General features: G+C 42.8%; 1 protein-coding gene across 2 annotated transcripts; it reads left to right on the forward strand.

Moving 5' to 3' along the window:
- The first annotated feature begins 711 nt into the window (after positions 1 to 711).
- Positions 712 to 26,021, forward strand: LOC142794352 (uncharacterized). 2 transcript variants are annotated; one of them, XM_075885880.1, is made up of 9 exons: positions 720 to 7,799; positions 8,354 to 8,451; positions 8,653 to 8,835; positions 12,087 to 12,171; positions 17,794 to 17,943; positions 18,028 to 18,240; positions 21,477 to 21,651; positions 23,093 to 23,169; positions 25,724 to 26,021. In XM_075885880.1, the coding sequence occupies exons 1-9, from the start codon at positions 7,656 to 7,658 to the stop codon at positions 25,997 to 25,999; spliced, it is 1,401 nt and encodes a 466-aa protein (XP_075741995.1). In that variant the 5' UTR covers positions 720 to 7,655; the 3' UTR covers positions 26,000 to 26,021. The 2 variants fall into 2 exon arrangements, with proteins under 2 accessions (XP_075741994.1, XP_075741995.1); XM_075885879.1 differs by having other exon boundaries at positions 712 to 7,799; positions 17,794 to 18,240.
- Positions 26,022 to 27,087: the final 1,066 nt, after the last annotated feature.

The raw sequence follows: 27,087 nt of genomic DNA on the forward strand, positions 1-27,087 counted from the left end.
ACCGTCGCGGCCGCTGACAATAACACTGTCACCTCTCTCTTTCTATTTGTTGTGGTTGTTAATTCAAGCCTATGGGGTTAAAATAAGCACCGACCACGATTGTTCACATGAAAGCAGAACGTTTCAATTACCACACGGGAGCCTCGTTCAATAAAAAAATGAATGTGCAAACAGACCGATTATGCATATTTTAAAATATGACGTCGTAAAGGCCGCGTCGCGATGAAAGCTCGTCCTCCCTGTGTGGAGGGAGCCTAGGCGTTTTAAATAAGGTTGTTCTCTTTCTCACGACGCACGTACGTAGATGTGGCAGAAGTCTTTGTCATTACATTTAAGAATGTGCGCCGTCGTCTGAATTGTCAGAGAGTGAAGATAAAGCCCGGAAGTTCAGTTCTTTCCCTTAATTTTTGCTAATTTAACCTATTCCGGTCTATTTCGTGGCCAGTTGCTTCTGCGTGTTCGGCCAGCACGTTCGACGAAACCTTCGTTCTTGCATCATACATGTGCCGCTCCAGTCTGCTAAAGCTGCTTTTCTCGCCAAGGTAACTTCTACCACAGTCTGCGCCACCCCCACTCCCCTCTCCTCCCCGGGTGTCTGCCCCATGTGTGTACTCAAGCACACAGGTTTCTGTCTGCCAGTGGTGTAGCCATGGAGTGGCACACCAAGTCTGTGCCCCCCCCCCCCCCACCTCTTCCCCTGAAATTTTTCCATGGCAAAAAGCGCACGAAATAACAGACAACCACATCTGCCTCCCCCCCCCCACCTCCCAACTCTATCAAGGTGGTGCCCCCTCCAGAAAAAGTTTCTGTCTATGCCCCTGCCGTCCGCGACTTCAGCTCACATGGTTCTTTGAGTCTGCAAAATGGGCTCACGGCCACTTCTCAATGTTGTTTTGATCTACAGGCGGAAACGTGGCCAGCTTCGAAAACTGATTCATCTTCTAATAGCTACCGTGAAATGTCACACAGCTTATGAATGAAGTTGGAAAGAAACTGGACACTGGCATTTTTACCGAAACATGAAATTGCCATTTAGATCACGGTACAAAAGATGTACCTCGCAGAATGTCCTTTCAAGGGCACAAAATAATACAACTGGCGCGCAGTCTGTTCGCTGCGCTTATCAAACCCGGTCGGGATTGCTTTTTCTTTTTTTATCACGATTTACCTCTTCGTAGAAGCTGTGGAACTGGCAATCATTCATTGTTTTCACTCATGTGTGGCTCAATGGGGATCAAATGCGCACCGTCTAACAACCGTACAAAATTTTCACAATAAATATTAGGATCGTGCCGCAGAGAAACTTCTCCTCGTGTGAAATTTTACCTGCATATTTACAACTCTGAATGAGGCATGCATGTGCATGTGACTCGCACGTTTGCCCGATATCATAACAGAAAGGTTGCGGCTGTAATAATCCTGTGCTGCTTCCCACAAAGCGGGGAATCCATTTGCGCTGAGCTTCGTAAGGATATGTGTGCTAAGCAAAAATGAAAATTTGCGCATGCTTGTCGTGTCAACCGCGGTACGTCTTTAGATGCAAACCTACAACGAATGAAAAAGTGTAATTGCGCACACTTCTTTCAGCAAAAATAACTCTTTGTCACAAGCACGCGTGAATACCCATTTGATGCTTCAATTCGACATGGAATGAGTCTCTACCTTTTACAAAAACAGAGAGCTCGGCCAGACGACGCCGGCAGTGAGGCATTATGAGAAGTGTAAAACTTTTCCAGAGCAGTTATTTAGCACTTTGCACAGTCAGTAAAGAAGCTACGGCAGCATTTCTATGATTTCGTTGAGTGAAGTACGACAAGAATAACAAAAAAAAAGAGACGCAAAAGGGGCTACGGGCTGCGCGCGAGAAGGCTGGCGGAGCAATCCAACCACGTACATCATAGGAATGCATCTGCATGGTGGCGCCATGGTATATCCTTGCTCCCAATACTGTACAACAAAAATGATTTCTTCCCGATATTCGTCTTTAAACATAGGACTCTATTTTCATACATTCCCTTATGAGTTTAAGAAAAAAAATCTAGAAATGAATCACTCCACTGAATAGTTCATACAATACTGTCAAACAATGCACAAGTTGTCTACCAAGTTTCCCACTTGGGGACCAGTTCACCTGTCCCATAGAGGTCCAGCAGGTATGGCTCATATCTCTCACTAGCTTCTTGAAGTTCCTGCTCATCTGCTCTTCGAACGCAATAGCAAAACCTGTGCCTGTCGAAGCACTCAACCACCAGTGTTCTCGTGAGTGTGTAGAGCACTCCTCTCGCCACAAGTAGTCGCTCAATCTCATAGAACTGTGGTCCCTCCTCTGTTCTCCGAACTAAAACACTCCCAGCATGGTACGTGCGTCGGTCGACCATTGCATTTTGTACTTCATGCACTGTCTTCGACAAAACTTCTTTGGCACATGTTGGCAGTGTGCTCCATTTAACAGGCCTGCTTCCTGAGGCTTCTAGTTCCTGGTATAGCTCAAAGTTTTTCAGATGACAGCTCTGTTTCATCTGGTGCCTTTCGGCCAGAGTATGTGTCAAGTTTCTGTAGTTCTTGATAGTTGCAGCCATTTTTTTGAAGCTTTGGTGTTTAGCCTCAAATCTCATCGACCAAAAGTTCTTGAGTGGGCCAAGCTCACGCACAAATCGAGCATAGTGAACCATATAATGCAGCTTGGGGATGAGTGCTCCAGGGCCATACCTGGCTGAAAAATCAACCAAGAAGCTTTGCACAAGCACGTCCAAGTATGCAAGGCGGGCCGATGAGATTTCAGCTGCAAAAATTATATCAATGATCTCGCGAAACTTCAACAGGAGCTCCCAATCTTCATTGCCTTCTGGGATCCTCGTTCCAAGGATGAGTGGTAAAAATCTCATCAAACACCATTTGCTGGATGCCGTTCCTGCCAATACAGCATTACTGTTCAGAAACGACATATTGATTGCAGGAGGCTTGTTTTTTGTGTCGTTCTTCCCGTACTTGAATGCCCACACCAAATCCAGATCCTGCTTGGATAGCAACCTACTAGATAAGAGCGATCTTAAAACTTGCCGAAGCACGGATTCTGCACCACCTTCCAATATGTCATGCATTAGGTCTGGAGGCAACTGCCGAGTCACATCAAAATAGGGAAGCTGGAGCAGGGGAGAGGCCTCATTGACACCATACAGACGTCTGTTGGCTGTGTTCACAGCTACAGCTGCAAGGTGCAATTCATGCCTACCTAATGTGCGTGCTTGACACATGTCTTCATGCGTTTTTTGTGCTAGCTGCTTTGAGGATATCATGCAGAATCGACAAACTCGCCCATTGCTGAAACAGCAGGAAAACCCGCCAAGGCGGTTCAGGGACAGATTGTCACCACAAAATGCAAGCACAATAACTCTGGCATTAACTTCACGCCCTTGCACACTTAATACGAGGCCCTCCTTGTGCATTGCCTTCAGGTCATCCAGCAGTGGCTGTAGTATAGGGCCTAGACCATGAGTCTTCACATATGCGTAGCGCACAAGCATGACCAGATAAATATTGTCAATCTGTGACCTATACCTGGCATGAATGTTCACCAAACTACAGTACACTGCCAGGATCTTGTGCTTTCCTCGTTTAGCTCCGAGGGGATTTACAACTTCTATTTCATCTGTGTAAAATAGAAGAATAATTGTGTGTGTGCTGCCCTCGGGAATGATAGATTGCATGTGTTCCTTGAACACCAGGCCATCTGTGTGATCTCTGTACACAGAGGTTTCATGCCTCTCAATATTTACAGGTGATTTTAAATGGGCTGCAATGTCCGGGAGCTGGCAAAGTACAGTGAGAAGCTTTGGCAATGGGACGTAATGATAGTTTGCATCCTCACCGACATAATGCTCTTCAGCTGGTACAAAAGGGAAATTTTCCTTCACATAATTGTCTCGTTTCCATTTACTCTCAATCCCATTGAACAGGTCAGGCAGAAATGAACAGCCAAGAAGATTTTGCAATTCAGGACCCATCACTGATGTCTCCATTGCATTCATAAATTCATTACCATAAGCCTTAAGCACAAGCTCGAACACCTCCTTCAGTTGGGCAAATATCTTCACAGCTGCAGCATGTGGCAAGCTGTGTTTTGTAGTGATGGAAAAAAAGAAATCCCATATGGTGGATTTAACTTTTTCCAGAAAGCGCTGAAAGTGGTCACGTGGAGCTGCAGTCTGCTGTGATTGCAAATTCCTCACAGGAGTTTTCCTATGCGAATAACCGCCGCGAAAGATTGGCAGTTCGGCGCCGTTCATTTCAGCACTGTGCATATCCGCACTGTCCATTTCGTGCCGAAGCTGTTCGCTTGACGGCAGTTCAGTGCTCCGTCGATCCCTTGGGCGCTCGAGCGACCGCTGATGGCAATTGCTGCCATTTTCTTCAAGCACGGCTGAGTGGTGACGATACAGGTGTGATCTGTAGGAGGAGAAGTTCGTGTACGTGTTGGCGCAGCCTTCGATGCCGCATATCACGCTGAAGTTCGGCTCTCCGCTGTGCTCTAACCCTATGTGCGTTATCACTCTTACCAGCTGGTAAGAGAAAAACGGGCATCTCGGACAGTACTTTGCATTCATAGTTCTAACCACAAATCACCAGAACATTGCTCGCTGGAAAGCCACACGTCCTAGGTGTTCGTAAGATTAGCAGGCGAGAACGTGAATAAGTTCATCATAGTAGACATCCGGCACATGGAAAATACGAGTCAGGAGAAACACGCCACTGAAAGCAGAATAAAGAAGCTGTCTTTTTGCTGCAGCACGGATGAAGGAACCAAACGAACGCTGTAGTCGTCGTGAACAACGCCTGGACACACGCGGGCAGTGAACACGGGTAAGGATGGGTAAGGTGGCTCAGTGTTGCCACGACACATTTAAAAAAAAAAAAAAAGTGGCTAGAACACAGAACACCTATACACTGCTAGAATATGTCTTCGAAAAATGAGTAGATCTCTTTATTCCGCTATTTGCTCTCGCTTTAGGAATGCCAAATTCAGCGCCTATAAAGGTCATTTTTATAAAACTGCACTTTTTAACAAATAGTAAAGGAAATGTCCCCGACATGAGCCGTACGTGAGCAGGATATATAAACAAGGGATACCTACAGCCTTGTACTCGCATGCAGCCGGCCAGCAACTGTTTTGGGGTTGGGAGGGGGGTGAGGCAAGCGTTACGAGTAGCTGTGGACACATATCGTAGGCAGACCAGGAATGTCCATTACACTGGCGTCTACTTCTCATTACACTGAGTAATTTATGTTATTACATTCCGAGAGTACGTCAGCACTTATAGATCGCAGACGTCAGCATTATTGAAACGAAGTGCACCTCACGGTGCGATGATGCGGATATCATACGTACGTAACGCTAATGTAATGTTTCTTGCATTGCTATAAAAACAGAGTGAACACTGGAACCACAATTGACGTTAACGCGACATGGCGCCTGTAACATAGACGTACCCTAGGAGTACACAAATAATGTTTATTGAATTTTTATGAAATTAGATAACTAGCACTACAACCACACAGAACTGATGTTGCCCCAGCACTACACCTGCATCGTGTCTTTTTCCAGAGCATTTTCAAGACATGGCGTACGTGGCTCTGTGACAGGGTGCAATTCCTGCTGGGACCCTGACATTTACTTTTTATATTCATCGGGTAAACGCTGTCGATGTCAGTTTACGATGTCTGTCCTTGCCGTATCCGGGGTAGATATAAACTATCACCTGTGGCGCGCACAAGTTTGACCACGTACGTACGGGACAGCATTTTCACGCTCTCATGTTCTCTCTTATCCTTTCATACCAATTTTGCTCCATACCAAGTTAAACAGGCGTTACTACGTTATTGTGCACCGCGTAAAATACCGTGTTATTGCGCTTGTGTCCGTCTAGTCATTGACTCCAAGTGTTCGTCATAAGCGGTGCGCAATAACGTAACAACTAGTAAATAGCTACCAACTCGCCCAAGCAAGTACATCCTTAAACAGCTTGGGGCCGCGAGAACATTCAGACGTACGATCGATCGATAGATAGAAACGTTTTGAAGTGCCTGCAGTTGGCAAAGAAATGTTTCGCATTTAGGAAGATGAGCTCCATTAAGCTTTCGTGAACGAAATTGGAAGACAGGTGTCGTGAAGAAGAATAGTGTGCCGAATAATGTGAAGAAGAATAATGCACCACATGCGCAGTTCAGTTTCAGATGCGGCTACACCAAACAACACACTAAAAGCACTTGTGTTGATCCTCGTGTTATGTTTATTCGGCTTAGCACTGACTGCTGCATGTTAAATCTGTGATGTGGTGGAAGTCATATATGTGTCATGTGCGCAAGGTCAAAATCACAGGCCATAGCAAATAGCGTCCATTGGATAATGTCGTCCTGTATCTTTGCAAATAACAGCTTTAATAACCAGTTAGAAAGCATATAGGTCTTCCTAGCTGAAGTTCCTGATCTCTCTGTGGACTCAGGTGCAATATTTTAGGCTTCAGAGCCAGCGGCTAGCTGAAGCTTTCAGAGAGGACAAGGAGCTAGGCAGCGATAAGATAAATATCTCGATCAGCAAGACCAGACTGCTCAAATCACTACAGTGATAGAGCGTGCCTTGCTTTGTCGCCGAGGAGAAATTGGCTCATACAACATGCTACTCGATGGGGTTAGTGGCACGCATTTCTTTTATTCCAGAGACGATACTTGCCCGAGAGCCAGATTTGTTGTTTGTGGTTCCGTGGATTTTGGGTGTGGTGTGCGTTCATATCGCTGTCTCATTACTTCCCGATATTTGCTCATAACATAGAGCAGCTTCCTGTAATAATTACTGTATGAAGGTGTATGACTCGTCAATCAAAAGTAGCGCTTAGCTTGAGAATTTTACCATGAAAGAAATTTCTTGTTTGACTGGTAGTAACACATTAATGTCTTAATTAATACTTAGTAAAAAAAGTGGAAGTTCCTTTCATTTTTGTAAAAAAAAAAGACCGAACAGCAGTACACTGAATCGGCGGAAATTTCAAAAAATCAGTAGATCTATTAGTGAATTGTGGCCCCTAGAATATACTGCCAGGGACCATAATTCAATCAGCAGTCGTATTAGCACTACTGCTACGGCTTCTGATTTGTATTTAATACTGTGGTACAGCGTGCCCATGATCATGCCAAATTCAATGTGTGCAGGCGCCATAGCAAAACGCGTTACGAGAAGGTTGGTCAAATAGCACGGTTGTCAAATAGTAACACTTCAAGGCACCTTAGACAGCATTATGGTTGGAACGGTTGGAATAAGAAACTGTCTGTTTATTTTTAAACTAAAACATACTTTAAAAAAATTATGGCCGTGTGACGTCGCTGTCACTGTAAAGTACCAGACCTTAACTTCACTATTTAAAGGAAAAAAAAAAGATAACTCTAGTTTGTGGTTCACTAAGTATTCCGGCTAGGTGGCGTCAGCCACCGCCCGATCTAAAGGGTACAGCCATATCAATCCATCCATCCATCGGCCGCCGCTGCGCCATCAACATCAACTGCAACGAGGAGGCACGTGCGTAGCGGGGCCATGAATTTTTGAGCGAGTGCATGTGCCGCGGCTGGCTTAAAAACGATTCTTTGTCTTGCGCCGCTGTCGCCCCATGCAATCGAAGTGCCTCGTTACATACGGCGACAGAAATGTCGCCGTCGCTTTCGACGAGCCGTGGACGGGGCGGGATTTAATTGAACACTTGAAAGGGTTGGACATGTTCTCAGAAGTTGACGCCTCTGCCATAGGCTTGACGGTGAGTCCTTCCTTTCTATATATTTCTACAGTCGTCGTGCTGCAGTGGTTGCCACAGCGTTTGTCATCGATTACTGTAGCTTTGTGTTGCATCTTTTTGCTTCGTCCATTCTATAGAAAAACCCGACAGCGCTAAGTTACATGTTATTGCTAAATTTCGCCCAATTTAAGCCTCGATGACAATCATTGCTGCACCGAATTTACCCCTCACTTCTTTAATCGTAGAAAACGTGGAAGGTATTTTTGTTGAGTAGGGAATCCTACTTCGAGATCGCGCTAGGTGTCGATTCCAGTAGTGTTCGGCATCTAGCGAGGCTGCACGTGTATGTGTAGCCGACGCTGGCAGTAGTCAAATTTATTTAGTGTGTTTATTAAATACAGTTAAATGTTGCGCTTTTCACTTGCTGTGGCGGGAATTCGGGACATGTAAATAGCACGAATGCTTGTGGCAACAGCAGGTCTTTGTTGGCCAACATTGCAACCATGACACTTCCAAATTTTTTATCCGTGTGTTATGTAGTGCCCTTCTGAGTTCTGGCATTCTTATTTTTCCAGCGTTTCGACGAAGACTTCGACGTTTTTGTCGACATTACAGAAGTGGACGTGATCGAAAATAAATCGAGAATAAAAGTCCGACTGACCAGCCAAGTCCGGTGAGTAGTTTTGCATCTTTAGCAATACACTTACAAGCTGCTTGTTGCACACTGCTTTGAGAAAAACGGTGGCTAAAGTTTTCATTTAAAACAGACCTCTCAATTGGATAAGCCTCTTAGCTTGGTAGTTGTAACAAAAAAAGGGTGAGGTGGTTTTTCATAACAGCTTGACAAAATGCAGTTTCTGTGTTGCTATTACAGGATAGCAGATGTTCTGGAAGAGTCTGCACAGCCGTCACAGCCAGCACGGACCGGTGCATACTGCCTCCCAGATGTACCACCAGACATTGCCTGGATGGTAAAATGCCACCAGCCAGGGCAGTACTTCGTAGGTCGCTCTCGAGTACTACAGTGGCTTCACCATGACTTGTACTTATACGACATGTGAGTAATATTTACGTAGATACTGTGCAATATCCTGTTTGAAAGTGCTTTGAAACTTTTCTTCACATTCATCTTTTACCCGCTCTCGTGGGTTAAAAAAAAAGGGGGGGGGGACATCCATGGTGAATAAACAAAAAAAATTGCAGAAAAAGCACTCAAATGCTAGAAAAAATATCTGACATGTCATAGTGCCATCTGTGCAGCTGAAGGAAGCTTCAATGAAGCATGACCCCTTGGTGACAAACCATGGAGTAGTCACAATGCCCACTTGTTTCCTCCCGTGATTAAATATATATTGTTTTTGTTTACATCATTGTGGTCACTATCTTCAAGGTACCAGCTGGTTGGAATGCTGCATAAAGTCTCGCTCAAATGCAAGGAGTAGAAAACAGTGGCATCAAAGTAGTGCCAGTGCCCCCTCCATATCTGTACTGACATTCTTTAATGAGCTAAAAGATCATGGTTTCAGCCTGCTTGTGGTAGCCAGCACAGAAAACTGTGATGACTCTTGAAAACTTTGTATAAGACCCAACAACAGGTATACGAACAATATAGATGCTTCTATGATGCCTTTCAATGCCTGTTGCATTGTTGGTACAGTCGACTCTTGTTAATACGAAGTTCCCGAGAACCGCAAAAAACTTCGAATTAAACGAACTTCCAATTAGGCAGAAATCACAAAAACATGGCATCTTTATTAGGTTCAAAGCCGGCAGTTCTTTACGAAAAGTAGTCGGTCATCTTCGTCTGCTTCTGTTTGCCGAATCTAGCAGTGGAAAGCAGGTTTTGGAAGGCGTAGATGTGCCCAAGTGCTTCTTTAGCGTTGTTCTCCCAAGTGAAAAACCGCTGCGCGAGAGCGAGGCCCGCAGCTACATCGGCAGCCTTCGGTTGTGGCTTGCTTTCAATGTCATCTTCGTCGTCGCTTTGATGAACGCTTTCGTGGGGCCGAACAATCTGCACAATCTCGCTGTCCGTCAGTGCACCGCACGTTTTGACTGTGCTGTCCACGGCGACATAATCTTCAAAGCAGGGGTCACCGAGGACGACGTCAAAGCTGCTGTCACCGAGAGCGGCGTCAACAATGCTGTCGTCAAGCTCGCTTCGCATTTCCACCGGCGGACAAGAAGCCTCTCCCGAAGAATTTGCCACGAAACCACAGGCCCTGAAGCAGTTGGCGATGGTCTCATTCTTCACGCAGCCCCACGCTCGCGCTAGCATGTGGATGGCACTAATTAAACTCGCCTCGTATTGCGAGGACTTATCCATGCACAGAATCATGCGCTCGATGAGATGCTTCCTGTACAGGACATTCACATTTTTGATTATGCCCTGGTCCATGGGCTGCAACACAGATGTCATGTTTGCGGGCAAGTACGCAAGATGGATGGCACTCAAGGCTGGTACGTCCATGTGGGCACTGCATTGGTCGACAAGGAACAACACCTTGCAGTTCGATGATGCGAACTTCCGATCCAGTTTCCTTATCCAGTCCCTGAAAATGTCGGACGTCATCCACGTCTTTCTGTTAGAAGCATAGTCGACAGGAAGGGTCCTGACGCCTTTAAAGCACCTAGGCTTAGCGGCCTTCCCGATCACAAGAAGGCGACATCGTTCAGTGCCAGTCATGTTTGCGGCAATCATAACAGACACCCTTTCCTTACTACGTTTATCGCCAGCACAGTCGTCGTCTTTAAACGTCAGTCTTGTCTGGTAGCAACCGATAAAAAAGCACAGTCTCGTCTGCGATAAAGATGTCTTCCGGCTGATACTCCTCAAGGTACCCGCGAAGATTCTCTGCTTTCCATGCTGCAAATGTTTCCTGGTCGACTGACGCCTTCTCTCCACACACGCTCTTGAAAATCGGGTCATGGCGCTGTTTGAAGCGCGTCAGTCATCCGTCCGATGCAGCGAAGTCGTTGATGTCCAACATTAACGCAAGAGATGAGGCTTTCGCTGGAATGACCTCACCACTGAGAGGAAGTTTGTTGTTGCGTGCCTCTCTGATCCAAATCAGCAGCGCCTTCTCCAAATCCGGGTAGGCGCCGGTGCGCATTCGCTTCCGTGACATTTTAAACTTGTAATTTGCAAAAGCATCCATTATTGATTGCTTGTTTTTTATAAAATTCGAGAGCATGTTAGGCTTAATGCCGTACTTCCGTGCAATGTCTTGCTTGGCAAGGCCTCCCTGCTCTACTTCTTTCAGGACTTCTTTCATCGCCAGATCAAGTGTTCGGTACGAGCCGCGTTTTGCCATTATTCAACGTCGTGGCCAGCCGAACACGAGGAAATAACTTGCGACGCGCAGCTGACACAGTCAACGAAACACAAGCAGAGACGAGAGAACAAGACTGACAGTGAAAGGGATAGCTCGACGTTCGACACGCCGGTGCTGACTGAACAATCTTGCCGCTTCATGCACTGTGGCCCTGCGCACAACGACGATGTCCACAACAGTGCGCTGCGGACAGCTACGATGGTGACGACAGCAGTGCGGTAGTTGTTCTGGCACTTGAAAAATTGCGCATTTTATTGAAACTAACGGTTGCCTCGAGGCTCTAGATTAAAAAATAACTTCTATTTAACCAATCTTGTGGGCTTTCAACTTCGAATTATTGAGCATTTTTTTCTATGGTGTTGCATACAAAACTGACGGGAACACCTCTTGACTTCTAATTAACCGAAAATTCCAATTAAGCGACTTCGAATTATCGGGAGTCAACTGTACATACACTGGATTTCTACTTATCTGAAAATGCCCCGCCATGGTGGTCTAGTGGCTAAGGTACTCGGCTGCTGACCCGCAGGTCGCAGGATGGAATTCCGGCTGCGGCGGCTGCATTTTCGATGGAAGCGAAAATGCAGGAGGCTCGTGTACTCAGATTTCGGTGCACGTTAAGAACCCCAGGTGGTCGAAATTTCGGGAACCCTTTACTACAGCGTATCTCATAATCATATGGTGATTTTGGGACGTTAAACGTCAGATATCAATCAATTACTTATCCAAAAATGCCTTTCTGATGTTTTGTTCTAGCCATACTTTCTGCAGTTATTACCCACAAAGAAACTTGGCTAAAGGCAACCTATTTTCTAGAAATGCAATGCCATTGCAATTGTAACTGTTGCGATTTTTATTCTTTGCATATCAAAGGGGCTCTTGCCCTCATACTCTTCTTTATCGATCTCTCGATAAAGCTTTGGTCTGCTAGTGAGTAACTTACATTCTTGCTTTTGTAAATATTTTTTCCTGCTAGGTACCCTGGGAAATTGTACACAGAGGCAGCACGGGCTTTGATCACCAGATTTCCTAACTTGGCTGATGTAGCGGGGACTGGCTATGTGAGTTCACATATTATTGCAGAATTGATTGCACTGAAAAGCTTGTCTAATAAATGCCTGCTTTTAAGGACCAACAGTGAAGCGAAATCAGTCATTGACAATAAAAAGATAGCTTCTGCAAGAATTTCAGAATTGAACATGGCTCCTCCTGTTCTATAAGCCATTATTCTAAATTGGGACAGGCAGTTACACATGATTAGCCGATGCAACATTCAATAGTGAAATGCTGCTCGCCCTCAAGGTCCCTGTGTGATGATAAATCTGCAGGCTTAACTTTGCTTCTGATTGGAATCATTGCATTTTCATTAAAAAAGTAAAAATTAAAAAATAGCAACGGCACTTTATTACATGAATACGTATTCATGATGTGAGGAAAGGTAATGTTAGAAAGCTGCACTGCCTTCACACCATCAAGTGAGTCTACCAAGAAGTCAGAATCCACTACGTTTTCGGTCATTAAATACCTCCATGAAACTAAGGGAGAGCTTCATATGTGACGATGCATTATCACTAAGAGCATTGTTCGCAGTCCAAAAATGCTTGTGCGCTGCAAGACAGCATGTAAAGTGCATGTGCTGCACCATTCTTTTTTTCTAGTTAGCTGAGTCGTGGTGCAGCAGGTGATGTTGAACATGTGTTGTGAGCCTGCAGGTCATTCCGTTTACAAAGGGAACAACCAAGCAGTGTCATTCGGTTTAGTGAGTAATGAGGAGCAGTGTAAGGAACGCCAACATGCCAAACAACATGGCTGTGGTGATTTCGCTTAGGTGTTGTGAGCTTTGTCTTGTTTTTCTTCCATCTTAATCTTTAAAAGGTGGTGTCCCTTCAACAAAAAAGTTGAGGTGCATGGAACAGCTTAGTTTTCCTCTTTTGGTCGCTAAATGAAGGTGCTCTATAGCAGCTATCTTGCATCAGTGCTTCGTTTTTGATCTCCTGATATGGTGCCGTTCATGTCTTCACAGAAGAGAGAACACCTGCTATAGGGAAAAAAGTCCCGCAATATGCTAAAACAATAATTTGTGCTTGCTTATGGGTGATGGGGTGCAACAGCCCATATGTGTGCCTGTGGCACCACAAGGGCTTAGTGTGTATGCACTGTGTTTTTCAGTGAGCACTAAAAAGTAGAACATATTCAAACTGTGCTCACCGCACCACAGTGGCTGCTTTTCATTTAGTGGTGAAGTGCAGAAAGAAAAAAGGAACATCCCAGTACTAAGAACAACTTCTTGCTGGGCGAGTTGGTGCATGTCTGTGGTTTGTAATGTTGCACATACAATCGAACAAACACAGGAAGTAAAAAAGCGTAAACGGAAAGAGCGCAAACTATCAACTGGCTTTATTCCTTTGGTTGCTGTAAATATATGCACATTTAGCACATGTCCCAAAAAAATTTGAAAGAAGGTTTGTTTACATAGACGTATGTATATGTAAGGCATATCGACATGAGGCGTGTATTGGCCCATAATCGCAATGGCAACGTATTGCTGCGTCTCTTGCAGCACACATAGAGGAACTCTGAGTGCTGAAGAGAAAAAGGTAAGCCGTAAACTTTGCCCCTTGTTTTTTTTTTTTTTTTCCCCAAGCTGATGGTTTTTTTAGCATGAGCTCCGGCTACTGCTCTCGAAAATACGTGTTTGCATTCTCCTTTCTATGCAAGTAAGACGTGCAATAGCATTTGTATTCGTGTTCCCATAAATTGTTGCATGCCAAAGCAAGGCAGTTTTTGCAATGTTTCCGCTAGCAGCTGTTTACCAAGTTAAGGCGACTCATACACTTATGCAGAAGCCACCTTCATGCAACGAACTTTATCACAGCTAATTGTGTGTGCCTACGTTTCATTGCATGTGCTGAGCACATCGCATGCTTGAAAAATGTACGCAGTCATGCGCAAGTCATCCCACTAACCGATGGCATGCACTTGCTTCTAATTGAGCATGTGCCGTTACCCAAACATAATAAACAAAACACATCAACGAAATATAGGCACACGCAATTAGCTGTGATGAAGTTAATTGCATAAAGGTGACTTCAGCGTGTAACATAAGCTTCTCCGTCACTTGGTAAATGGTTGCTAGCGAGAACATTACAAAAACTGCCTTACCTTGGCACGCAACAATTTTCGGGAACACGAATGCAAATGCTATGGCTCGTCTTACTTGCATAGAAAGGAGAATGCAAACACGTATTTTCGAGAGCAGTAGCCGGAGCTCATGCTAAAAAAACCATCAGCTTGGGGAAAAAAAAAAAAAAAACAAGGGGCAAAGTTTACGGCTTACCTTTTTCTCTTCAGCACTCAGAGTTCCTCTATGTGTGCTGCAAGAGACGCAGCAATACGTTGCCATTGCGATTATGGGCCAATACACGCCTCTCGTCGATACGTCTACGTAAACACACGTGAGCCTGTGTGTACTGCGCCATGTGGAGCCTCTAACATAGCTGCTATGCACACAACGGCGGACAGATGGCAGCGATTTTGCATAAGGCCTATACTCGCACATAGTACTTCAAAGCACCAGCATTTGCACGCCAGCTCAATATTTATTGATCAGAGGTGTGAGCTATCGAAAAGTCAACAGGCAGTGGGGATTCCTAGAAATTTTCGATAAAAATATTTCACGTGAGTCATCTCTTTCAATAAAAATATTCTCACCGAGTTGCGATCGCTAATATTTCATATTTCAAGGAACGAGATCGAAAGGTGTCAAGTAAGGCACAGAGCACACGAGATATTAGTGGTAAACAGCATTGACACAAAGTTCAAGGAAGTCAATTGCATGCAAATGGACTCACTGGCTCACTGAGACTGATAAACAGCGCTAGTCTGAGTTTTGGTGTCTCTGAGTCCGAGCGAGTCCCAAGGGCAAAATATATTTCATGAGTGAGCGTATGTGAGCTCTTCATCTTTGCCGACCTATGTGTGTGCCATTTCACATGCTAGATGGTGTTAGTTGCATCCGGCGGCTTGTCGTTCTCTTAGCTCTTTCAAACTGAAGGTGCAACTAGCTGACAATAAGCACACTACTTATGTGTTGTGAACTGCAGCAATCAATGGACTGTGGTATGAATAATTGGCCACCAGAAAGCTATTGCAAAAAAAAAAATAACTGCACTTCAAAATTGTTGTCACAGCCCTTTTAAGGGACGTGGCAATGAAAATTATCTTTATTTATGAGGCCAAAGGGATGAAATTCGGCATGCAGATGTCATTTGTTGTGCTGATATCATAACTGGAATCGGTTTTGAGCTATCTAATGTACCTCTTGAGTTACAACACTTGATAGACTCTCATTGTCATCCCAATATTAATTAGCTAATTAGACATAAGCTTGTCAAAATTTTTGCATAAGGATATTCACAAGGCTTCATTTTGTGCCATAATGCTATTGGTTTATTTATAATATTTAAATAAGCACACAAATTTTTTTAATGTCCCAGACATATTGTCTTACCAACAACTTTTATAAAAAGCCAATTAGAAAAGTCCGTATGATGTGTACACAAATATGGACAGCTTTACCGCACTCACCCATGTTTGAGAATCTAAGTGCAAAAAACGGAATGGCTATAGCTTAATTTGTTGTGAAATGGCATAGGGATGACTGACAGCAACTGCTCAAAAAATTGAAAGCTGAGAAAATGGAGCCCAAAGATTTTGGAGCTAGAAGTTGATAGAATGGAACTCTGAAGGAAACTGGCTTTATTTTTCATTGGAGAAATGCATCTTTGTGGCTATCTAGAGCTCCAATTTGTCCTCTTTATGATGCCAATATGGTGGCACTGTGCCAAGGGAGAGCTTCAAATTTGCATCTTGCTATGCCCAATTTTCACATAGCTTTTTTTGACGACATCCCACTAGTGAAATGCTTGTTTCTCAACTTTTACTGCTTATTTGGGTCTAAAATCACACTATGATGTGACACATGGTCTCAGGATTGCAGAAAAGAATAATTGAAAAACTGAACATTTTGACCAAATTACGATTCCCATTGCCACGTCTCCCCTTAAATATGCTCTAACACAATAATCATGTTCTGGCATAAGCTATTTGAAAATATTTTGTGCACTAGAATCCGATTTCAGAGCAGACATAGTGTTGGAAGTTATAATTATGCGCCTAAAATACCCCCGAGACCAAATTTTGAAACTCAGGTGCATGTGTGCGATAGTCCTGCATGCGTGAGCACTTCTTAGTGATTATTAGCGAGAAATGTTGCCGTTAAAATATTTTAATTTAATTTCAAAGTAAGCAAGAGTGCGCATCTGAGTTTGCATCAACTCGCAACATCACCACTAATATGACAGAGACAGAGCTCCATGTGATGTTTCGAAAGAAAAGCGAGTATTGTCAACATCACAAGATGTCATGCAGTGCCCGCGTGCACAATACACCAACTGAAATCTGGCAAGGACTATTTTTTGTCACCTCCCCACGCTGTCTTGTCACGCTGCTCTCAATGTGGTAGTTGTTGCTTCGGCCAGGATTGCTCTTTTTATTTTTCTGGGGGGAAGGGGGCACATATTTAGCACTGGCATCGTTTCATTGTTTATCACACATGGGGCCCAGTTTTTATAACTGAGAACAACACCATGGCTTAAATGCACATTATCTCGCACTCTCTCTTTCTCGGACACTGGTTGCTTGTTGGTATTTAGGGGAGCATTTTGAACTGACATAAAATTGTTCTAATTCAGTGATGCTAGCATTATTTATACAATGCATTTGAGCATTAATGATTCAATTTTGGGATGTCCAGACACAAAGCTACAAACTGCAGAAATGAAGGAAAGAAGTGTAAACTTAAGGGCTCATTTTTTTTGTAAACAGATTATTCCAAGAACTAACAGACAACAACGCCAAGGAAAGTATAGGGAATGCTATCAGAAGTAACTGTAATGTAAATGTTAATAAAAGTGAACGAAAAAATAACTTGCCACCGGCACGGATCGAAGAGTGTTCCACACTCATTGTAGTGGCAATGGGCAACACTGACTGACCCTCCCACGTTTAAATACACATATAGTATACCCATAAGGTGGATGGGGGGATGACCACCACTGTGGCTCAGTGGTAGAGCATCGGACGCATTATTCAAAGGCCTTTGGGCCGGTACCTGCCAGTGGCAAGGTATCTTTTCGTCCACTTTTCTTTTGTCACATTTACATTACAATTACTTTTAATACCATCATCTATACTTTTCTTGGCATCATCACCATCTATTCTCATTATTAATCACTTAAACTGCAGTAATGAAGTTACAAGCAGAACATTCAGTGTAGTTTCCCTTTAAGCTCAATAAGTACCCTTGTGGGGTCAGAAAAAATAAAAACAAAAGCAGAACAGAAGTGCCGGGGAGGTAAATTTCTTTTTTCATATTTTCTGTTATAAGTTATTGATTAGAGCAATGTTTATTTTCAAAAGAAAAGGGATGAATCAATAACAACTTTCCGAAATACTTTTATTATGTGATCTCACTCAACCAAACTGTGATGACAGCTGCTGCAGTGGCACTCATTCCTTGTACTTGTTGCCAGTCATACTTTTGTGTGTGAGGCGATCCATGATCACATGATTGCAGTTACCTATTTAAATAACATATTTAGTAACTCTCTCGTGCTTTACAGGATTCATGGCGAGAAGCTCTAAGATTTAAAGCCAAATATGAAAGGAAGAAAATGAAGGCATTAACAAAGGAGAACACAGAAAGAATTCCGCGGAAGAAGAAGCCTACAGAGGACGAGTGCACTGCTCCTCGGCGCACTGAGAGGCCTAGTGTACGTATTTCAAATTTTGCACAGCCCTGCAGACATCAGGTTTGTCTTTGCCATCTGGCCAACAAAATTTATCTGTGCTTTCAGGCAGCTGTCTTGGCTGACGCAGAAGATGCCGAGACCATTGCTGGTCACGTTTTGGCAATGACGAAAGAAGTTGCAAAGGCCAGGCCCGACATGGCCTATATTGAGGACTGTATGAGCAGAACTTTGCCAAGCAGAAGGGAGTGGGTGTCCCAAGACAGCCCATCTGTTGATGACATCATTAAGAAGTACCCTGCTCTTTTAATCGGCTCCATCGTAAGTTTTTCAGTGTGCATTCATGAATCGAAAGTGGCTAAAAAGTGCCCAGGGAAATAGCATGCTCTGCTGTTTCGGCCACATCCATCCATTCTTGAGATGTTTGTTTTGCAATTATTTGTTGTACAGTTGTTCTAAGTATTTTATTAGTTCATCAAGCTTTTCAAAATTTTTATTCTGCAGTTTATTTGATATAAACTATTGAAATGTTATTTACTGACTGTTTGAATTGTTCACTTTATGCTAACATGATGCATATGTACAATGGCTTGAACAAGAATGCAGTAAAACCCTAATGTACATTTTTGATTAAAGTGTAAAAAGTACACCTAAGATGTGAAAAAACAGGAAAAATGAAAATAATTTAGCATTGCTGAGCTGTATGGTTTATTTCATTGCTTACACTTATTGCTTTTACTGTTGCGTGGTTCTGTCCAACACACAACCCGAGAGTCTGCTTGTTTAGGGAATATCAGGGAAGCTCGAAACACAGAAATCGCTTGTTGTGACGTCAAGATGGGGCAGAAAGGGGATACAACATCCTTTCTACTACTGATAGCATGAAGCGAGTGAAAGCAGTGTTTGAGTAATATTTCAGTTCATCAAAGAAGCAATGGAGAGTGCCTCTGAACTTGACGCAATATAGAAGTCGCACAAAGAGAATATAAAAGACGAAGCAACAACTGCAAACCTTTGGCAGATAGCAGAGCAACTCTTGGATTTGTAATCTAGAGTTGCCAGTTCTGCTTATAACAGGAGGATTCGGGCTTCTTTTTCTGCCGATTTGTTTGGAGAATTTTTCAGTCGCCTGTCGCGTTTTAGTTTGGGGTAATTTGCATTTCCAGCAAATATAGTTATTTTAGTTGTCACGTTCCAGAATCCACATTTGTCATTTACTAATAACATTTTTGTTGACTGAAACGTGAATGCATAGGCGTTTACAGGGTTCCCCATAAAGGGGGCCAAAGGTTCGTTGCAGTGGCCCTCAACCCTACTAAGTCTACGTATGGGGAAGATTTTTTGCTCCCCCTTCCCTTAGGTGACTAGGTGAGCTAGGCTGGCCCCTGTGACCCGCTTTCCATGTGCAGGCCTATGGTTATGTGTTCAAACATATGTTGAGGGAAACTCAAGTAAACGTCAAATATATGTCGGGGGAAAATTATAAATAACGTTCATCATGCCATGGCAACATAATGGAAACCATGCTAAGAAGTATCTATGTGCTTTTGTTGATAGTCTTGTATATTGATTCAAGAAATCGTGGAATCACTAGGATTATGCCAAATAGGCCAATTTAGTGCTTCAGCACTAATTTGTGAATGCAAGATGAACTTACTGGTACATTAGTGACAGTAAAAGGGTCAAATAAAACTTGCAACATTGCCTGGTGCATTTACTCATGACAATCAGTCAGTTGTTCGAGTGCCTGGTGTAATACCGTAGAAAGTCTAGTGCTACGGCAGCCAAAGTGATCACTACTTCACGATACCTTTGCGAGATTGTCGCCTTATTTGCCAATGTTTGGTAGCTACAACATATCACTGTTGGCATTGTTTTGTGTCATTGTGGTTTGTAGGAGATGGCCGAATGCCCTGCAATAGTGACTTTGAAAGCAGTTGTCTAAAAAAATGGCTCCTGTGCCAGCTCATCTTAAAGCTATTCTCTAGTACATGCATTGCCACACTCAGCCACAATCTAGTTGACAAATGGAAATTCAAATTAAACTGTGGAAGGTTAGAGTGGCATCATCCACAGAAACATGGTAAATTTATGCTATTTTATTGGCATTATGTGATTCATTTTGAGGCTGTAAAAGAACAACTAAAGTGCATGCAGCACACCCATTCAGGGGAAAGCGAATGTGTGCCAAAATTGGCAAGGTGCATGCTTTGATAATTTATGTTAATTTGGCTTGCTGTACAGAGCAGCATAAAGTATTTTTGAAGGTTTTGCAGTAAGTCTGCAGTTGTCCTTGCTTATATTAAAATTTTATAGTATACTTGTTTTATGACACAACTGGTGGTGCGTCACTGATGTACATCCCTTTGTCTCTGCACTTTTGGCTATAGTCACTCATATTACATCATAGCGACAAGCTACTAACATCTAGATTTTCAATAGCTATATTGACCAAGCGGCAGGAATGAGTAATCTGTTTGCTAAACAGCTTATTTCGTCACTTGCTGCTTCAATGCATCGAATTCCTTGGCAGGACTTACGAAGATTATGTCCTGCTATGTACTTTACTTGTGAAACTGGCAGATAGTAACCTCCGCATTTTATTTCAAAATTGCCCTTTTGTGCTTGGTAGGAGTAGGTCGAACCTTTTTATAAAAGACACTGATTTAAAATAGAAATTGGTATAAGAGACAGCAGTGTGTCTACATTGAAATAGGTGTTGATAAGAAAATGCATAAGTGATACCCATGCTTATAAGAAACACCGCATAAAAAGACAAGAGTTGCTCCTCAGTACAAATTTCTTATAAAGGGGTTCAACTGTATTTGAAAGTGGCTTTGTTTGCCTTTTTGAAAAATTAACAAAAAGCTGGTATTAAGAAGACCGGCAGAAAGAAAGAAAATTTAGACAGTAACAAGGTTAGTTGAGCACACTAATAACAAATGTCTGGTATGTTCCAAGGAACCATAAATATACTCAGCTCAAATGCATTCGCTAGCAGTTTATCTCACATCCATAGCACCATGGTGCTGTGGATGGCACTGCAAATCCAAAACTTAGAAAGTATGTCCCATTTCAGAAAACTGTTGCAAGGTATGAAAATGATGCTTCAAAGCCTTTTTCATAACCTGGTGCACAGTCTCATTTCCTAATATTTTTTAACTGCACACGTATCTGAGCACTTCTGCAACTCCTTAAAAGGGAAAGATATTATGCATTTGTAGCACGAAGCTCAACCGAAATCCTCGTGTATCTTTTAGGATGAAAGCTTTGTTCTGTCCATGGAAATGTTGAGGAATCCATGAAAGTTTTTTTGTAGCTTGGTGCTACAAATGTGTGGTTGTCCATTTTTGTTTTTGTAACAGTAACCGTCTTGCCACATTGCAAGAGCCCATAAAACTGATTAACATCATCTTCAGCATTTTTATTCATATTACTGTAATCGTGAACCTGACTACACGTTTTGCAGTGCTGTGACCTTGTGCAATGTTGTACCGCAGATGCAAGTAAGTCTATAGGGTTTACCGTCATTAAAATGCCTTATGAAAATTTTATAGGTGCAGCTGGAATTCAGGTTGCTTACCAAAGTGCCCATAATGGAGAAACTGGAAGAATTCTTGGGGCCTGCTTCAGGAAAAATAGTAAAAATAGCCAGACAGAAACGTCACATGCAAAAGTTTCTGGAAGACCTCGATGCTGTTCTTGTCGATGCCTCTGAAGATGCATCCGAGGGTAATTTCAAACATTTCTACGCTAACATTACCACCTTTCTTTGTATCTAGCTTCCAGTAGCGCCATTCTTCCGATTTTACGTCAAGCAAATTGGGTGCTGTAAAATTGAATGTATTAGGCAAGATTTGTTTGCACAGTTCTACATTGGTTGACTCAGAGCATGCGTTCGATTAGTCTATCACTATATGCACTTGTTTTGAAAATGCAATGTCACACTCCTAGAAACTGGCATTAAGTGCCAACGACGTGATTACAGGTAGCTATTACAGAGATAAATTTATTTCAAGAGCTCATGTACAGAAGCAATAAAAATTGCTTAAATATCTCAGCTGCTGAAGATCTTAAACTGCCTCTATTTGTGCAATACATTCACCACTGCTTGAACTTCTCAGCTAAAGCTAGGTTGAAATACAGTTCATTCTGTGCTCAAACCAATAAAATAAAATTTAAGAAAATAAGTTTTGTTCAATGATGGAACCAAAACTGAAGCACAGATGAGCACAAGCAAAAGACCAGAATGTTGGAAACAAAGATTACAGAAGAGGCAAAGTTCTGTATTTGTTGTGTGCCATGTGCGTTTAATTGCAAGCACAGCCTGCACGCCCACACAACGAAGTTGGTTGGTGGTCGATATAATGATGCTCACTTATTCTTGACGAAGTAGGGCAGTGACGCTCTTCCGTGTTTTAGTATCGCGGCTGAATGTGGGTGAATTTCATTTCTTCTCAAATATTACTAGAGGTCGGTTTTTGAAAATTTCTAAACTGCAATGGGATTTTTGCATGAATGAATTCAATACTCCCATTTCACAAAATGCCTACCTCCACTAATAAAAAAAGGTAATTTAACATTCTTACATACAGTTCAAAGTGATTTCTTTAGTCTTTTTAAAGGGGTCGTAGCAGGCAAGATGGGTGCCACTGTGTTTTCCAATACTTTTCTTGAGTTTTCAATTTATTTCTGTGCATTCTACATTTGGCAATGGCAAGGATTAAAATTCGTGCCAAAATTTTTTTCACATCTGAAAGCACGAAGATGTAAACTGCATCTTCTAAAGGTACGATAAAAATTTTGTTATATTATGTCTTGCAGTGCTATCCCCAATGGGAATTAGGTTCTGCTGCTTAAACACCATAGCAATACACAAACTAGTTGTGTAGTAATGTAGATGTAAGTAAGCACGTCTACTCCTTCTCACTTCACATTAGGTATCCAGCTGGTCTGTGGTGCACGTGACTGTGAATTTCGCTTGGCTGGGTGACCCTGCATACTTCCTAAGTTTGAGTGTAGTTACCATGACTACCCCATAAAAGATAGTCAGTCATGTACACCATTACAGCCTCTATGTTTCTAGTGAGTTGCTAAAATGGCAGTTTGAATCCAGCTTGTAGCTTTTGCATTTAAGTACTTTTTGAAACAGTGCAACTCACGGTTTTTTCAGAGGTGATGCTCACTGCTGCTATTTGTGTCCTTCCGGCAATGGTGAAGGAAAGAATGGATGCTTTCATCTGCAAATTTGTGAGTATAATTCATAGTTTGTATATTACTTTCCCTGTGAACTGCAGTTGTGAAGTTGCCATCTGTGATAAATGTTTGCTATATCTTTTGCAAGTGAATTGTTGAAAAGCCTTTCAACCAGCCATGTCCAAGACGACTTTCACGTACCATTTATGCATAGGTTACCCAGTACAGTAGAAGCCCGCCATAATGTAGCCCGCTCGGAGGCTACATCACTGTCAGCCACTCTTTGCATTGTTTTTATAGGATTCAATGAATCGGTATCTCCACTGTTTGAAATGCCATGAACTGGCACTCCAAGCTGACCAGAGTGGGCACGTTGATTTTTTATGCAGCCCGAACTGGCTTAAGGATGCATTCAGTGATGTGATGTTGTGTATCGCGAGCCATGATATGGTTTTTATTCGTGTCACCATAAGCATAGATCTTAGAACCTGTGTAATGCTATGTAAGCACGGCATCTGTGCCACCGTCGTCATCCCCAGCCTATTTTTGTGTCTTCTGCAGAATGAAGACCGCTCTAAAATTATCTCCAATTTACCCTTTCTTGAGCAAGCCGATTCAGTTTCATCCCTGTGAGCTCCCTAATTCTGTCGCTCTAGGTGATTCCCTGCCTTCTCGGCTTTTCCTCTTTTTTTTTTTGCATTCATTCTGCTTCTCTTGCCCCCAGTTGTTTGTTTTACTCTTTGTATGGCCGCACCAAGTTTATTTCTTTCAACCTGCAGTACCCGACTGTCTCACCCAATCTGGTGTTTTCTAATAGCTTAATGTTTTACCAACCATTTCCTGTTTCATGGTATGGTACATGGTCCTTAAAGGGATACTGAACAAATTTTTGGCCACCAAGATATTCAATCAAATTGGAAGTGGGGTCCTCAAAGTGATCGGGACAACCTTCATTCCAGGCAGAAACTACAGGGAAATAATGAATTTAATGCGTTTTTAACAAACTACTACCGCATCCAGCAGCCACGCCGTTCACTACAGGAGGTGATGTTTCGTGACGTCATACCCACCCGAGATGGGCACACTAACAATGCGGGCCCTCTACTCGCTCATCTCCCCCTGCGGTTCCTAGAACCGGTATGAACAGCAGCGGTTGCAAACAGTTCTCCCCGCCGAGGCCAAGTAGCTAGGCAAAGCATCAGTGCTTTTGGGAAAGAGTGAGAGAAGAGGACAGGAACTCGTGCGCCCTGCATGTTTCTCGGCGAATGTGATGGCATGGTTTCCACTCGCACACAGACGCCACGGGTTGACAATTCATGAAAAATACAGGCAACTGTTCAAAAATATGGGAAATCAACTGTTTATCAGAACAGTCACATCTTCTGATTATAATCACGAATTTTAGTCAGTTTTCCAATTTTTGTTCAGTATTTCTCTAATTTTTATTAAGTTTCCCTGTTAGGCTCTAAGCCCAGATTACTTGTTGATCTGGTGGTACGTAGAGGTTTGCATACTTTTCATTTGAGGAACAGTGGCTGATTCCCTGTCATGATTTGAGAATGCATGCTTTATGCACTTCTGCCCATTTTTAATTTTGATTAATTTTTTTTCATAAATAGGCTCCCCTTATAGGTTTACATACGCTTGTGCAGACTCCAGGGTAGGCAGCCAATAATGAACTCTTTTTTTCTTTACTATTAGCTTTGTTGATGGCATATTCCTTTTTAGGCATAATTTTGTAGTTCTTGATATATATAGTCAATCTTTTTTTTCAATTCACTGCCATGTGTTAGCTCACATAGTTCTAAAGTGTTTTTTGTGCAAGGTTTTTGCAAATTAAGGGCACCTAGGCCAGAAACTGCATGGTCTTATCGCACTCAGTTTACTTGTGGGTTGTTTCTGTTGTCATGCTAGCATGCCATGCCTGCTCAATTTTTTTATGCCTTCAATGGAATCTCTTACAATAACATTTTCATCGATAATGCAGTTCTAAATGGAGTTCTAATGCAGTTCGATAATGCAGTTCTAAAAGACAATCTAAATATGATTGTATGTGCCAGTACCCCTATATATAGCCAAACAAATTGGAGTCATGTAGCTTTGTTATATTTTGCGTAACTGATTGCCAAATTCGAAAAAAGCAGCAGAGCAAGTAAGCGTGGCACCCCACCTCTCCGTCATTATTAATTTACTGTGCTTCGAACAATTTTTTTTACAGCAAAACCAATTGCGGATCTCTTCTTTCCACTGATCAAACAACAATATAAAATTCTGAAAAAAATTTAAGAGGTCGACCAGCCATGGTTTGTTCAATCTTACGTGGAATCACACCTTTTTCTTTTTTTTTTTTCAGAACGAATTATTGGGTTGTGTGTAAACAAGACCAGTCACTAAACTGTGGATAAGCCTGTAGCCTTAGTGCGAATGCTTTATGAATTATTAAGAATGTTCCTTCTAGTTTGGAAGCATGCTTTGCAAATTAATTTCAGTTTCATTTATTTGTCAGTGTGCCGTAAAACATTACGTTTTATCTGTTCCTACATAAAGGAGCTGTTGTAATAATGAAGCAACAAGTTTTTTGTTGAAGTGTGCTTTTTTATTTTTGTAGGACCCCACAAAGACGCACTACGTGCCCACAGTCACATTCATGGGAAATGTGTTGACATCTGATGCATTTGCTGTGAGGCTGGAGGACATCGAAATTGCAGAGAAGAGCCTCTTGGCAGCAATTTCCACCCAGATGGCACTATACTGGGCTACCAATATAGTTTTTGATAAAAAAGCTCAACGAACGTTTGACGTTCTATCCCGCGCTCTTAAAGTGAAGAGTGGCCTACGGCCAACACCACTAGTCAGCGTAACACTGACCACCCTGAGCCATTAATGAATAAAGTTTTTTGAACGAATAGATGTGGATTTCTTATCTCTCCTGGAGCCTCTGTGCCAGACATGGCGCAACCTAATGAAAATCATGTTCTTGAAAACTTTTTTTCATTTGCCGCTGGGAGAGCTTGACGGCTGGTTTCTTAAAGAGCACTCGCACAAGTAATGAACTACATTGAGAGACATCGATCATGAGCAACTGCATGCGACTCTGATGAGGAACGTTGTGAAAGAGTAACCATCGCTCTCATTGGCGTGGAATATCCATTCTTCCCTGCGGGACTAATGGGAAAGAGTAACAATTGCTCCAATTAAGAGCACTCAGAGAGAGCAAGTGTTACTCCTGTGAGAGTATTCACAGAGCATATTACTCCTTGTAAAGAATAACCATCGCTCCCCGGGGAGTATTGATAAAGACTATCTGTTACTCCATCAGGGGCATACGGAAGGACTAAGCGTCACTCCCATAGGAGCATTGACAGAGAGTATCCATTGCTCCTTCTAAAGAGTAACCATCACTCCCCTGGGAGTATTGAAAAGGACTATCTGTTCCTCCATTGGAAAGAGTGTCACTCCCATAGGAGCATTGACCAAGAGCATCCGTTCCTCCTTGAGGAGTTTAGGAAGGGAGCAATGGATGCTCTCATGCGGTGTAATTGCAAAGAGAACTGTTGCTCCCCTGAGAGTATTAAAGAAGACTATCTGTTCCTCCTTTCAGGAGTATTGGGAAAGAGTAACCGTCACTCCTGTGGGAGTATCAAATAAGACTATCCGTTACACCTTTGAGGAGTATTGAGCAAGAGTAACCATTGCTCCCATGGGAGTAGTGACAGAGCATCAGTTGCTCCAGTCAGTTACTCTCTGAAAGAGCAACTGAAATTGGGGAGTAACGGTTCCTCCCGTCGCAGTTACTCCCGAAATGGTGCAATGGGTGTGGCAAGTCAGTTACTCCTCTAAAGGAGTAACCTCGACCCCCCTTTTCCTCCTTTACTTTTTAGAGTGTGGTTTGTTGGTCGACGCGGCTGGTTGGTCTTTCTGCGGTTGGCGTCTCGTATCACGAGGTGTTTCGCAAACCGCAAATCTCTTATG

The sequence above is a fragment of the Rhipicephalus microplus genome, unplaced genomic scaffold (assembly GCF_043290135.1).
Source record: "Rhipicephalus microplus isolate Deutch F79 unplaced genomic scaffold, USDA_Rmic scaffold_402, whole genome shotgun sequence".
NCBI lineage: Eukaryota > Metazoa > Arthropoda > Arachnida > Ixodida > Ixodidae > Rhipicephalus > Rhipicephalus microplus.

Bases quoted from the DNA above. Each gene is read 5' to 3' on its own strand.
- LOC142794352 (XM_075885879.1), top strand. From the start codon at position 7,656: ATGCAATCGAAGTGCCTCGTTACATACGGCGACAGAAATGTCGCCGTC. The intron at 18,241-21,476 runs GTAAGTTTTTCA...AAAATTTTATAG, and splicing joins CTCTTTTAATCGGCTCCATC to GTGCAGCTGGAATTCAGGTT. The intron at 23,170-25,723 runs GTGAGTATAATT...TTATTTTTGTAG, and splicing joins ATGCTTTCATCTGCAAATTT to GACCCCACAAAGACGCACTA.